Below are 15745 nucleotides of genomic sequence, written 5' to 3' on the forward strand. Positions count from 1 at the left end.
TTTTTGTTTCCATGTCTTTATATCAATCAGCAATTTTGTTGTTGGTTTCTATATTCACATGCACTAGACAGTGACTATTTTTTTGCATATATTTCAGATTTCTATTTTGTTGTTTTTTCCTGTTTGGGCTATTTTCCTCTCCGAGGAGGCCCGGGAAGATACAAAAACAGTTTATGCTTTTAGAACCTATGGTCAGCTGGTATTATTGATATGAACTGATCAAAGAGGTTGTTTTCCTTATAAGAGGAGGCCTGTACACCAGATCAGTGGTTTATTTTCACGAATTTTGATAGGACAGTATACCTTACATCCTGTGAGCTCTATGATCTGCAAATCATACAGCAAAAATGAATGCATAACGCATATACTATGTAACTTTTTATTTCGGTTAATAAAAAGTTCGATTTTTTCCTCGAAAAATAATAATAATAATAATGATATCATCATTGATAATGTGAATAATATTAAAAACATAATACTAATATTAATGTTAATATCGACATCATTAATAAATTAACAATGTTATATTATTAATATTAATGCATTAATTATAGGATAAATACATTATTGATATCATCAATATAATAATATTATTATATATAATAACTCATCAATAGTCTAAGTATGTTAAAATAATGGTTGCTTATATTCAAACCATATTCAATCATAGTTAATCATGATCAACCATAATCATGACCATAGTCAAACATAGTCAATCTTTCTAGGGCCAACATGAGCAACCATAGTCAACCACGTTCAATTGTAGTTCATTGACCATAGTGAAAACATTGTCGGTGATGTCTAACAATAGTCACACATTGTCAATCGTAATCTAACCAAGGTCAACCATCATCAACTATAATAACCATGGTTGACTATTATTGACCATAGTTAACTATGGTCACAATGGTCAACCATTGTCAAACATAGTTGACTCTATTCAACATGGCTAACCTACGTTAGTCATTTTCAATCATGTTGAACCATGAACAACTTAGGTTAACCATGATAAATCATGGTCATATTTGGTCATTCATAAATAACCTTTAAAAACTATGGTCAGCCCATGGTCAACATGGCCAACCATTTTGTAATAATAATAATAATAATACGAACATTGTGACAATTACCATTAACAACCCTATATTTACCATATTTTTATTATCGGGTTTTTATAATCAAGGTTTTAGTATTTGAGTTTTAATATTGGATTTTAGTAATAGGGTTTTAATAATCAAACATGTTGTGATAGCAGAATGGTACATAAATTTATCCAGCGTCACATTATGACAAACATTGTTACAATGTGACAATCATTGTCATAATGTTACATTGCATTGCAATTTATTCATTGTCGCATTGCGACATTACAAAGTTAGTCAACAATATTTACTAATGTTGTTGAATATGTTTGACTATTTTTTATTATGTTTTATAGTCAACATTCCTCATCTTTGGTCAAACATAATCTTATATCATTATTATTGATTAATATTAATAATCAAACATAGTCAACCATATTAATTAACATACTAAAACAAAGTCAACCTGGAGAGCCATTGTTTAAATAATTTCAACCATGATGATATTATAATATTGGATTTAATATTAAGGTTTATAATATTGGGTTTACTATTAGGGTTTAATGTTTGTCACATTGCAACAAATATTGTCGCAATGTGAAAATCATTGTCATAATGTTACATTACATTGCAATTTATTCAACGCCACATTTCGACATTACAAAATTAGGGTTTGATATTAGGGTTTATAATATTGGGTTTAATATTCAGTTTATAATATTGGGGTTTAATATTACAATTTATAATATTGGGTTTAGTATTAAAGTTTAATATTGTGACATTGGAATGGTAGAGAAATCTATCTGGCATTGCATTATGACAAACATTGTCGCAATGTGACGATCATTGTCGTAATGTTACATTACATTGCAGCTTATTCAATGTCACGCTGCAACGTTACAAAATTAGAGTTTAATATTAGGGTTTATAATATTGGGCTTACTATTAACGTTTAATATTGAGTCTAATATTATTATTTATAATATTGGGTCTAATATTAAGGTTTATCATATTGGTTTATACTATTGGGTCTAATATTAGGGTTTAATATTATAGTTATAATATTAGGGTTTAATATTGGATTTATAATATTGGGTTTAATATTGAGGTATAATATTGGTTTTATAATATTAAGTTTAATATTAGGGTTTATATTATTTGGTTTAATATTGAATTTAATATTAGGTTTTATATATTATATAATATGTAATATTAATATTAGGTTTTATATATTATATAATATGTAATATTAATATTAGGTTTTATATATTATATAATATGTAATATTAATATTAGGTTTTTAATATTAATATTAGGATTTTAATGATATTAATATTAACATGGATGCATCTCGACATAGTGGTCTTTGGTCTTCTCTTGACCAATGATCAGCGATGGCATATCATCAAACTATGGATCATTATGTGTTACAAGAATAATTACGGTTACTAGAATTAAATATTATGATTATAAAAACAAAAGATTAAGATTAAAAACTAGGGTTTCAATGTTAATTGAAACTTACTCACTTAGTTGAATACTTAACTTATGTTTACTTATATTAAAATCAACCCTCTACTATTAAAACCCAATATTTTAAACTTGATATTATAAAACCTAATTATTACTTATTTAATTAATATTAATAATTATTACTTATTTAATTATTATATTATATTAACATTAACATTAATATTAATATTAAGTCTCTATTGTACACCAAATAATTATTAATGTGGTTGATATACACCCTTTTTATATATCAATCATATTTATTAATGTAGTTGTGCATACATTTAATGTAGACCTATAAAAATGTCTGCTTTAAATAGCTCAATTGGTAATGGTCGTGGAAATGAAGTCTCACCGAATCGGAAGTCTTAGATTCAAATCTTATGCTATCCCCAAATCAAGATGAGAAGTTGGACATGATGAAGATGTAGTCCTACCAAACATACAAAAAAAATGTAAACCTATAAAAATATATAAGTGTAATTACTAGAAGAACCTCTCCCATCAGGTCAAGAATGAAGGTCAATGGAAATAGAACAGACGTCATATTCATCTTAATAAGATAAGTATAATTTTATGCCCAATAGAGGGGAGGAGGGAGGGTGTAGCTGACCATGATTACTCGCCAATTTATGGAATAAAATTATGTAAAAACTATGACTTCTAATAGTAAACAACGAATTGTCAAGATCTCAGACCGTTTATAGAATTTAAAACCAAGTTGCCTCCATTTTAAATGGTAGCGATGGTGAAATCGATTATATAAATATACATTCCTGCGACGGCGGCGGCACAAGCAACACGCTCATAATACTTTTAATCAGGACAAACCACAGGGGTATAAACTATGCAGAGGACGCAACAATTTGCAGGCATGGTTGTTTCACCTTCAATTTTAGGAACATATTCCTTCATGAGAACGAGTAGTTCTCCAATGGCGTGAACAGGTATCAGATAGCGTGAACAGGCAGGCGTGAACAGGTAACAGGTAGCTTGAACAGGTAACAGGTAGCGTGAACAGGCAGGCAAGTAGAGGACAGGGTTTTGTGAGCACAGTGGATAGGCAGCGTGAACAGGGTTTCGTGAGCACAGAGCAGTGAGGCAGTTAACTTCTAAATAAGTAAATGTTCAGAACATGGAAAACTCTTAGAAGAGCCAAGGCATAAAGAGCAAGGAAATTTCATATTTTGTGGAAACAAATCATTTGGGTCAAGTCAAAATTGCTTCAACAAAAAAAACATGAAGGTGGATTTGGGTAAATGCAAAGCAATATGAGGGAATTTTAAGGCGTAGGATTGCTCACCTTAAATGGGGACAAATGAGAAGAAAACCGATCAAGATCAAGAAAAAGAAAAAGAAAATAAATAAGAGAAACAAAAATAAAGAAGAATCAATCATTTACAGTCCCACATCTACACCTCTTACTTGGTCATCAGATCTATATGTCCAAGAACTGATGAAGGTCAGAACAAGGCTGGAGATTTTGGAAGCCAGAGAATAGGAAAGAGACCGCAAAATTTCAGAGATCACAGTTGCAAACCAATGTCTAATGGAAGGTAATAGAATTTTAAAAGAACAGGTAACAATGTTACAAGAGGCTCTAGAGACAGGAAAACAAGAATGTCAAAACATGAAAGAAGTAATAACAGCAAACAAAGGTGATAATTTCTAAACAAGCTCAGGTAGATACACAGGTATCTCAACAAACAGACATTTCCAAAGAGAAGGCAAAAATGAACAGTGGGAAAGATAGTCCAAAAGAAATCAAAGCTAGAGCTGAAGACGCTAATGGTTACATAAGGACAAAGGAAGAAGAAGATGCAAGTGATCGCAGAGCACAGGAAATAGAACAAAAAGAAAGATAGGACATAAAAACAAACTTTATTATCAGGGAATAAGAGATTATGGGAAGAATGAAAGTACTCTCAATTTGACAAGAGACTTTCTGAAAGAGAAACTACATTGGAAAGGGCAAATTTTCCAAGCAAGAAGGGTTGGGAGGATATGTGAAGAGAGGCCTCGACCCATAAAAGTCACCATGGCAAGCGTACAAGAAAAACGACGTCTTTTGGGAAAAAAGAAACTCTTGAAAGGCTCATACTTCTTCCTCAATGAAGATTAACCAAAAAACAACAAGAGGAGAGAAGGGATGAAGTGGAGAAAATTAGAACAGCAAGAAATGAAGGGAAAAGGGCATGGTTGTACAATGGGAAAGCCGTTATTGCAGTGTTTGGGCCTCTAGGCAAATCAAGGCAGCAAGCTGACAGTAAAGAAAAAATAGAGAATTCAATAATAGAGACGAAAACAACAAGAGCAGCATGGAAAAAAAGGGGTGAAGACTCAAATTTGAGTCTTATGTGCCAAACTACGTAGCAGTCAAATCCTACCCAAGTCTACCTAAGTTTAGTTTGTTGGAATTGTAGAGGTTACCCTTGAAGGAGGGGACCTAGGTTAGGGCTTATTGCGGAAGGTAGAGACATAATTTGTCTCACGCAAACTCATGAGCATGATGGTTGTAAAACTCCTGTGTTTGACAGTTATTTGAAGTTGGTAGTTTGGAACAAGGTAGCAGAAAATGGCAAAGGGTATGGGGGAATACTAATTTTAGTGAAAGAAAAGGAAGGCCATCACATTCAGTTAATTAAAAAAGATCCAAATAAACAATATTTATGGTTGAAAATATCAAAGAACGAGAATCACATAAGAATTGCAGCATGCTATTTTTCCCCTCAAGTCTCAAAAACTTACAAAAATAAGGGGCTTGACAGCAAGGATCCATATGCAGCTTTAAAACAAGATATTGTCGTGTACTCTCAGCAGGGGAAAGTTCTTCTAGTGGGAGATTTCAATGCTAGAACAACAAATAATCAACTTATCATCCTTTGTTGCAAAGAGGATAACAATCCTATTTGGCTCACTGAAGAGGAGAATCCCCAATGGGTGAGGTGTTCAGAAGATGACAAAGTTAAAAATAATTTTGGAGATGAGTTGATTACACTGTGTGGGGATTTCAACTTAATTATTTGCAATGGTCTAGATAAATGGAAAGGGTCTAGGAACTTCACTTGCAACACATACAATGGGGCAAGTGTCGTTGACTATGTGATGTGTTCACAAAGCTTAATAGAAAAGATAGATGAAGTCAGTATTGGAGAGCATATTTGGGACTTAAAATTAGACCATAACCCAATTTTTATAAGGTTATCATGGTTAGAATAAAGGCAGCATAGGAAGGAAACCCAACGCTCTCGATAATCACTATCAAGGGGTAAATTTCTTCTAACACAAGAAAATGGTACTATCTTCAAGACAACGTTAGAGAGATTAATTCGGAAGGAGAAAACTGCTTTCAAACGCTTCAGCAACCATGAGTTAACAAATATAATCCAAAGTGCACTTGAGAAATGCAAAAGAGAAAAAAATAGGAAATCATAATCAAATCGCTTTCCTGTAAATGCTTGGTTTGATGAGGAATGCGAAATGGCAAGGAGAACCTTGAAAAAGGCAGGAAAAGAGAAGATGAATGTGAAGTTATATAAGCAGATACTAAAAAGGAAAAAAGATGAGTTCATGCAAACAATGAGAGAAGAGTTAATATATTTAAGCAAGAATAATCCAAAGCTTTTATGGAACTGCAACCAAGGAAGAAGCAAATTGAAAATAATATTACAACCTATCAATGGTTTGAATGTGCAAGGCAACTCTATGAGAAAGAATCTAAGGCAGAGTCCCCCCTTAGGATCAACAAAAACTCAAAGCTCTTCACATTACAAGAGGTGGAGAATGGAATTCAGAAGCTGAAAACAGGAAAGGCAAAGGACTTGGTTGAACTTCAAGCAGAGTATCTAAAATGGGGAATGAATGCTCTTGCACCGCACATCATGAAATATTCAACAACATCATTCAGCAAGGATTCCCAAGAGACTGGACAACTAGCCTAGCAATACCCCTTTTTAAAAGTGGAGACATTAATAATCCATCCAACTATAGAACAATTATGATCAATCCTTTGTTTGCAAAGCTTTTCAGCAGCATGGTAGAAGACAGAATTAGCAAGTGGGTAGAAGTAAAAGAAAAGAGGGCAAGAGGACAAGCGGGTTTTAGGCCGAAACATTCTACAGTGGATCATGGCATCACGTTGAGACACATTGTTGAAAAGGTTTGGGAGGACAAAGAAGAAGTATTTTGCTACTTTTTTGACTTCAAAAAATCATTTGACATAGTCCCTAGGGATAAGTTGTGGCGTAGAATGGAAGAACTTGAAATTCTTGTGCATTATAGAGTTGTTGTCCATAGACTTTATGAAGAAGTGAAAGTCAAAATTAGAACCTCAGCAAGTATTTCAGAAAGCTTTAGAAGTGACATTGGAGTCAAGCATGGTTTCCCTCTATCCCCCACTCTTTTTGGTCTATATATTGATAAATTGGAAGAGTGGCTAAATCTGCAAGGTGAAGATGGTGTTCGGTTGGGGGAGTTTGTGATAAAGCTTCTTTTATATGTTGATGATATTGTATTGATTTCTAAATCGACCCATGGCTTGCAAATGCATTTATATGCCCTTGAGCATTTTTGTAGAGCAGTGGGATGCAAGTCAATACTAGCAAGACCAAAATAATGACTTTTTCTAATAAAAGGAAGCAAAGCCAGCATACTTTCTTCTTTGAAGACTACACTCTTGAAGAAGTAAATGAGTACAAGTACCTTGGGATTGATTTCAACAACAATCTCAATTGGGAGGACTGCAGAAAGAAGAGAGTTTTAGGAGGGTGTGTACATTTTGCACGTTTGGGGTTGTGGAATCAAAAAAACATTTCATTTTGGAATGTGATGCATTCAAAGACATCAGAGAAAGTTATGAGAACATTTTGGCATCAGTTTCTTGGCATTGTCTTTTTAGCGAGGGGATTGTTGGAAGGTTGGGTCAGCTCATCATCAATTTGAATCGGAAAAGGAATGAATTGCAAAGAGCGAAAAACAAGGAACTAATGGTCTCATAGACTATTTTTAGTCTCGTGGACCTTAAAATATCATTTCATTTCTTTTCAACAACAATAACAAAATTTGAAATAATGTCGTGATTGTACATTTGGCTCAACATTTTTTTTTTAACAAGATCGGTTGCTTTTTGTATTATAAAAAAAGAAAGGAGCTAAGTCCTTTTACATTTCGGAGGTTGTTGGTTCTCAAGAGAGGCGCAAAATGGGAGCGCAGTCCCTGCCTCAACCTTTGAGACCTTGTTTCTAAAATTTTCAAAAGCTAAGAAAGCATACTGCCTAACAAACTGCCCAAGTAACAAACAAAATTTACAAAGCATAGTAAAAGGATTACATAAGGTTCACCAAAATTGGTTCACTGACTCTTCCGGCTGTTGTCCCCGTTTCTTGTTGTACCTTGAGGAGGTTTCTCCTTGCTGACTTTGATTCAGTGACTTGATATAATCCACAACTTCCTCCAGGTGCTTGCATTTATCCTTCAAGTCTTCGATTTCAGCTCTTTGATTGTCGATTTCTCTTTGCTTGTAGACATTAATCATCTTCATCTCGGATCTTAGATCTTTTAGAGATTGGTTGAAGTGACCTATCATAAATCTATTGGCCCTACAGGTCGGGCAGCTCTCGTTCTTTTCAACTTTTTCTAACGGATTGCAAGACATTTTTCCTTTCTGATTTGTTCTATCAGTTGTATTTCCTTTGCTTGGAGAATGATCTCTTGGCTTGGACTGGTTACTTCTTTTATCTCTGCTTCTTTTGGCTTTGTTCTGGACTATTTCTGGTATCTTCAAGGAATCCTTGTTAATCTTGTATTGTTGCGTATACTTTGACACCCACTGACAATTATAGAGCGGGGTAATGTTCTGCTTGTAAAACAAGGGTGAAGAAAGAACTATGTTCTCAGGATCAGAGATGGGGAGAAGGCTCTGGGTTCTGATGATAATGCAAAGAGCAGGATGGGGATGGAAGGAACGGGTCAGATGAGGTCGATATTCATGAAATGAAACAGATTTGAGTTTGATTTCAATCCTAAAGCCAATGTCAATTTGAAGCTGTGAATGTAAACTGAGAAGCAGGACGTTACTGTTACCTTGGGTTTGAGTTTTGTTGTTGTAGTTATAACTCAACACGCAGTCTGCTCTTGGATCTCCAGCTACGAGGCTTTGCTGAACGTGGTCCAACTATTGAAATGTAGAATTGTTTCGCCTATGCCTCTGAAGCTCTCTGTTGAGCTCTTCACAAATACACCTTGTGTTACTTACAGTGATGCTCTCTCGCTATTTTTCCCAGTGATGAGAATACCAATGTTCATGATTGCACAGGTGTCCACTACACAACGAGAATGGCAATCGATACTATCTTTGTACTGATTATGCCCGATATGACACATACCTTCTTTATTCAGAACTTGAGGACGATTGCAGGCTTGATTTGAATCGTGATGAATCCTTTTTGGGATTGTTAGGATCCTCAGCTCTGTGCGAGGAGGATAACACTTGATTGTATGGACTGACAACTGAGAAAGAATCCCCTGCTCATTGCTGCTAACTTCATTTGCTCTGCTTACTGATTTGATGTTGTATGTCCTTATGTGATTCTCAAACCAGACCTCAATTGAAAACGAATTAAGGGATATTTTCTTCATAAATTTTATTGTTTTCTTTCACAGTCCCGACTTGCCTCTCCACTGCCTTGTTGGCTATAGTGTCTGCATCCTTGTTTTGGATTCTTAAAACATGCTTGTAGGCTATTTTTCCCATATTTTTTGTGTTTATTTTGATTCTCTGACTTATTTTGTTAATTGCTGAGCTTTTGAATTCCTTTCCTGTTTCCATAGTTGCTATGATGATTGCAGAATCCCAAATTATTATTGGGTCTTTTATCCCTTTTTTATTTAAGATCTTTGTGCCTAGCAGAAGGCTATAGGCTTTCGCCCTGTTGTTTGACATCTCTCCTAGTCCCATTCATAGGTTGATATTCTCTTACCATTCGGATCTAGAATTAGACCACCTGCTCCTGCTCTGCCTGGGTTGTTTTTTGAGGCTCCATCAAAGAATAATATATACTTCTTTTGTTCTTTGATCCACTCAGCCATTTCCGTGTCATTCAGACGTAATTTCCACTCCCTGTTTTTTGCCATGTCTTTGTTTATTTTTTTTAAATCTTCTGATTTGTTTTCTATTAAAGCTTTGTTGTACCAGTCTCTTTCTTCTTGTTGTAGGTTGTTCTGGTCCATTCTTGCTGCTCCATTTGTACCTATTATTTCCGAGACTTGACTCCAAGTTTTTGATATAATAATCCCTATGCTTGGTTTTTGTCCCTTAAATATGCACTTGTTTCTAGCTAGCCATATTTGCCAGCAGAGAATGGAGGGAAGACATTTCCATATTCTATTTATTATGGCTTTTTTCTTCTTGGTATAAGGGTAGCTTTTGACCCAATTTTTGTGGAGATTTGTCAGCTGCGTTGTGGAGCTTATGCTTAAATCTAGTGGGCTTATCAGTTGCTTCCAGCATTCCCTCGCCATCATGCAGTTCATAAACAAGTGCTGAATATTTTCCTCATCCCTTTGGCACATGACACATTTGGAAGGCCCTTGAAAGCCTTTTTTTTTTATTTTTTCGCTGTGAGAATTTTACCTTTCAGAAGAGACCAAGTGAAGAATTTAATTTTAGGCAAACACTCATTTTTCCAAGCTACTTTCCAGAGATTCCATTCATCGTGGCTATTGTAATTTTGGAGATAATTATAACCTGATTTCACTGTATAATTTCCCCCGCTTGGATTCCAAACAAACTCATCTTGATCCTCTTTATTTATAGGCATTGCCCCAACTAAAAGAATTTTCAAATCTTCCCATTGGCTTTTCAATCTTGGAGGTAGTGTCGGCACTCTCCATTTTATCCAAATATTCTGATCCCATTCAGAAATTGAATATAATGTATTGAGGTTTTTTTCCTCCATCCAGTTTTTTAATCCTCTTAGATTTTGTTGTTGTCTTAGAGGATTTGCTCCCATTATTCTATCATCCCATATTGAAATTGTTTTTCCATTGCCAAGATTTTTAGAAATTTGATCTCTTATGTGGGGAATGGTCTTTTTAACCAATTTCCAAATTTGGGTACAGGGCCGTTCTGGAATTATTTCAGTGAGCATTTTTGTCCTTTGACAATTTAAATATTTCCTTGTTAAAGCTTTTTCCCACCACTGTTCTTTGCCATTTATCATTCTCCAGACTATTTTGGTCCCGAGAGCAATATTCATTAATCCTGGTATCTGAATTGCAATCCCTCCTTTCTCAAAAGGGAGAGTTACTTGCTCCCATCGAACTAAGCTGAATTTTTTATTTTCTTGTTTTCCTCCTTGCCAGAGGAAGCTTCTGATAATTAATTCCATTTGCTTGTGTGCACTTTCCGGAGCCATTATTATTGCATACTGGTATATTGGCAAAGCTGAAAGAAGGGCCTTAATCATAATTGTTCTTCCTGCCAGGTTGAGCCACATCATTCCCCAATTCTGAATTTTTCCCCTCATTTTCTCCACATGCTTATTCCAGACTTCTGATTTGACCATTTCCTTCGCTAATGGAAGTCCAAGATAAATGAAATGACTCCATTTTATTTGTACCGGTATTTCCATTATGTGGGAAATTCTCTGCATTGTGTTTATAGAAATATTCCAGCTGTAGATTCTGCATTTGCTGTTGTTTAAAAGTCCTCCTGAGACAAGAAGAAAATCATCTAAAACTTTTTTGAATCATTTTGCAATGATGCAAGATGCTCCCCCTATGAGGAGGGTATCGTCTGCAAAAAGGGAATGATTTATCTCTTTGACTCCTCTTGAGATCTAAATACCTGTTATTTTTTTTCTCTCTGATTTTCTAGTTGTACACTTAAAGATTCTGCCATTATAATGTAAAGGAAGGGGGAGAGAGGGCATCCTTGTCTCAATCCTCTAGAACTTTGAAAAAAATTACTTGGCCTTCCATTAATCAAAGGAGCTATCCAGGGATTGGTGATACAAGCCATAATGATATCTATGAACTTTATTGAGATGCCGAACTTTTTGAGGACTGCTACAAGAAATTTGTGATTCACTCTATCAAAGGCATTGGCCATATCTAACTTGATGACCATTCCCTTTTCTTTTCTTTGGATGCTACTGTGTATGGCTTCCTGTACAATTATCACATTATCTGTGATTTGTCTTCTTGGTACAAAACCGCCTTGATTTTCTGAAATAATAGTTGGCAGAATTTTTTAATTCTATTTGCCAAAATTTTAGTGATTATTTTGTAGGAAGAATTACACAAGGAGATAGGCCTATATCTGTCAAAGGAAGTTGGGTTTGGCTCTTTGGGAATGAGAGCCAAGAAGGAGGCTTTTGTATTTCCCCCAACTTTATTTTTTTTGAAGGCATTTTTAATCATTCTCACCAAGTCTTTCTTGATAGTTTCCCAATGGTTCCTGTAAAATGCTATTGTGAAGCCATCCAGTCTTGGGGCTTTATCAGGGTGTAGACTCCACACTGCTTCTCTGATTTCCTCCTCAATGACATCTTTATCTAATTCTCTGTTTTGCTGCTCGCTGATTTTTTTTATTTGCTGTAAAAATTCTTCACTATCCACTTGTTGGTCACTAGCTGAAAGTAGACCTTTGTAATGGTTGTGGGTTGCCTTCTTAATTTCTTCTATTCCTTTTATTTCTTGCCCCTCTACTTGTATTTTCTCAATCTGATTTCCAGCTCTCCTTATTTTCATTATGTTATGAAAAAAGCGGTGTTTTTATCGCCCGCTTTCAACCATAGACATCTTGATTTCTGCCTGCTTTCTTCTTCCTCTCGCCGATTTTGCTTATATAATTCCAGAAAAATCTCTTTTTCTTGTGCATAATCTTGCTCACATTCTTGTTTGCTCTCTCTTTCCTTACTGATATTATCCATTTTTTTTGGAGTTCTATTTTGTTTGCTTTATCTCTGAGGTCATTTTCTCTTGCCCAAGATTTTAAATGAAGTCTTAAATTTTTTAACTTCGTTTCCCACACATACTGGGGAGAACCTGTTACATTTGTTTTCCAACTTTCTTTAATTTGTTTGCCAAACTCCTCTTTGCTGTCCCATATTTTATTATACCTGAAGGGGAGAGGTCCTTGGTTTTCCAGCCTACCCAAGGTCAATACCACTGGCTTATGATTTGAAGCTGACGCATGAACAATTTTGCTTTTCACAATGGTGAAGGTTGCTGCTATATTTTCATGGATAAGTATTCTATGTAGTCTTTCCTTTATGTTGTGTTTTCCTGTTCTTTTGTTGCTCCAAGTGTACTTTCCATTACTTGGAGGGATGTCAATTAATTTTTGTTCTTCAATAATTTCTTCCAACGTTGTTCTTGATGGATCATTGTAGTATTTTCCACCAAACTTCTCGTCTATATTTCTGATCAGATTTAAATCTCCTCCCAAAATTAGATTGCCTCTTTGTCTTTCTGCTGCTTCTTCTTTCACTGACTTCCAACAATGCTCTTTGTCTCTGTAGTGGTTGGGGGAGTAAATATTTATAATGCAGTATTCCTCCTTTGTGGTGTTATTTTTCAGATCTGTTCTTATCCAATGAGTGCTGATTTTTTGGTTGACTAAGTCCCATTTCCTTTTGTTCCAAATAGTGCATATTCCACCTGAAGCTCCATTAGATTCTAGAGTTGTTCCTTCATAGTCTTTTTGTTTTTGGATCATTTTTTTATTTTCTTGCTTGCTTGCTTTGGTCTCTTGGATCATGAAGATGTCTGGTTGCTCCTGCTTTATTATGTCTCTGACTGCGTTGATTTTAAAGGTGGTTCCAAGACCCCTACAATTCCAAGAGACCGTAATCATTACTTACTATTTTTTTGATGTGTCCCTCCCTTTTCTTTATGCTGATATTTTTCGTTGCTTCCTGTCTGTTTACCAAGGAAAGAGTCCATTGGTTGTTGTGTTCCTATGGCCATTTCCTTTGCTGCAACCTCATCCCTTATTTCTTTATTAGATTTCCTTCCCACTTTTTTGGGCTGGTCCCATACTTGGGGGTTTTCTTTTGCTTTGTTTCTAGTTAGAATTCGGTCCACAGAGGGCGGTGGGGGGGATGGAATATGGTTAGGGGAAGAAATGAGAGCTAATGCATTGGATGGAGAAGGGGATCTCGAGGAGGGAAGATCTTCTCCCACGGTTCAAAGGGATTTGGGGATGTGATGACTGGAGGGCGGTATTTATTGGTGGTAATGGGGTTGTTTCATTGGTCTCTTGAGGCTGTGAGGAGGTCGATGTGTTCTGTTTATTGAGAGGCTTCTTTCTTTTAACTTGTTCCCATGTGTCTTCTTGAACTTCATCACTTTCAGCTTCTTCTTTTTTACTACATCTATTTGCAAAATGACCATATTTGTGACATACCTTGCATTTAAACGGAATTTGCTCGTAGTCCAGTTGCTGAATATGAGTCCACTGATCCACCTTGATCCTTATCGCCTCTGGGAGACCTTTCCCTAGATCTACTTCCACGCATATTCTTGCGCAAGCATGCATGTTGTCTTTGGGTTCACACCTGTCAATATATTTTCCCACTGCATTTCCAATAGCTTTTACCGAGTCATCACCCCAGCAGTGGAGGGGGAGATGCGGTAGCCTGACCCACACCAGGACCGCACTTGGAATATCCATCTCTGGATCGAAGTCTGGAGTCCATCTGTTCAGGTATAGTCCTCTCGAGTCCATGAAATAAGGTCCATTTCTGAATATTAAATCTTTGTCTTCCTTTGTTTCAAATAGGAAGGTGTAGTACCCCCTTCCGCAGAAACGAATAGCTATCTTCCCTTGAGTATTTGCGTTCCAATTTCTTTCCACCCATTTCTGAACTGATTTGGGGGAAGGCCAAAGTCCTGTAAACTGACCCACAAGACCGCGTTCTGCTAAGGAAATGGCAACTCTTCTTGGGAGAGTAGGCGGTAGAGATATCTCAGGAATATCCGCAAGTTTCTTCACAAATTTGTTAACTGATGGCCTGATTCTTGGAGCTCCATTTTCTGTTATCAGTGATGCAAATGCTGCTTCGTTTTCATCGGTCCCTTGTTGAGAGGAGGAGTGGGGGTCTCCCTCTGAAGAGGGATGCATGGTTTGAAAAGCCTCAGCAGCAGGAGGCTGCCAAGAGAGGGGACTGCAAATGGCTGCACAGGTTGGTGAAATGGTCGCTCAGAGAAGTCATATGTGGATCAGTCGAACGGGTTTCCTTAGTAGAATCATGCAAGGCCTGAGAAGGCTCAGCAGCAAGGGGCTGCCGAGCGAGGGAGCTGCAGGAGGCAGCGTCGGTGGCTAGGTATTCCTCAGGTCAGTGGCGCGCAGCTTCAGGAAGGATACATTTGGCTCAACATTTTATTCGCCAAAGGTTGGTGGCCTTTATTTCCACATTCAATTTTGTCAACTAATGAGCATACTGTTGTAAATAAATATGATCATCTTGTGCGAAAAATTGTAACAATTAAAACCAAAGCTTTCCACGGAGTATTGTCACATTGGAGGCGTCAAACCCTATCGTGGGTTTTGTGTTTTTGAGAGCTTCAGTTCGTTCCTTTCTATGATACAGGCAAAGGAAGCAAGAAAGATTGCGGGAAATCTGAAGCCGAAGAAATATTATAACAACGCCTTACCGTCAGGGACTTGGAATCCAGACAAGTTATTGCTTTTAGGAGTCGTCTAGCGAGGCGGAGGAATTGTTTGACGGCCAAAAGTGGCCGGAATCAGGGCAAAAAATTTTCAAAAAATCTTGTAGAGGCAGTGTTTGAATCGTGTCTTTGATGGTGGAAATGGATTCAGCACCATCAAAAACGTCTAAGACAACTAAAATTTTGAAGTTTAACAACTATAGCTTGGATTTACAAAAATCCTTGCTGGATTTTCTCTAAATATGACCAGAATTTCCATAACTTTCCGGGAAATTCCTCCGTCTAGTTAAACTATGGCTTGTCGTTATTGCCTTTATATATGGTTCACCTCTGTTTCATATTGTTGAAATCCAGGTCTGTCACGTTATTTATCTGGATGTATTTCATTGTAGATTTTTAAATAATTTAGTAAAAGTTAATGGTTTGAATTTTCTGGATTCATTATATTTTTAAAATATTTCAAAATTTATAATTAA

At 36.1% G+C, this 15745-nt stretch overlaps 1 protein-coding gene across 1 annotated transcript; it reads right to left on the bottom strand.

The window, feature by feature from the left end:
• Nucleotides 1-237: 237 nt before the first annotated feature.
• On the bottom strand, nucleotides 238-14721 carry LOC149154937 (uncharacterized). The gene is made up of 2 exons (XM_089444263.1): nucleotides 14005-14721; nucleotides 238-327 (listed from the first exon to the last, which is right to left on the bottom strand). The coding sequence occupies exons 1-2, from the start codon at nucleotides 14719-14721 to the stop codon at nucleotides 238-240; spliced, it is 807 nt and encodes a 268-aa protein (XP_089300389.1).
• Between the last annotated feature and the right edge of the window lie 1024 nt (nucleotides 14722-15745).

The sequence above is a fragment of the Pinus tabuliformis genome, chromosome 9, assembly GCF_031772625.1.
Source record: "Pinus tabuliformis cultivar Carrire ecotype Pingquan chromosome 9, CPIR1, whole genome shotgun sequence".
Taxonomy (NCBI): Eukaryota; Viridiplantae; Streptophyta; class Pinopsida; order Pinales; family Pinaceae; genus Pinus; species Pinus tabuliformis.

Bases quoted from the DNA above. Each gene is read 5' to 3' on its own strand.
- LOC149154937 (XM_089444263.1), bottom strand. From the start codon at position 14,721: ATGCATCCCTCTTCAGAGGGAGACCCCCACTCCTCCTCTCAACAAGGG. The intron at 328-14,004 runs GTATGTCACAAA...TATGATTTGCAG, and splicing joins AAATTCCGTTTAAATGCAAG to ATCATAGAGCTCACAGGATG.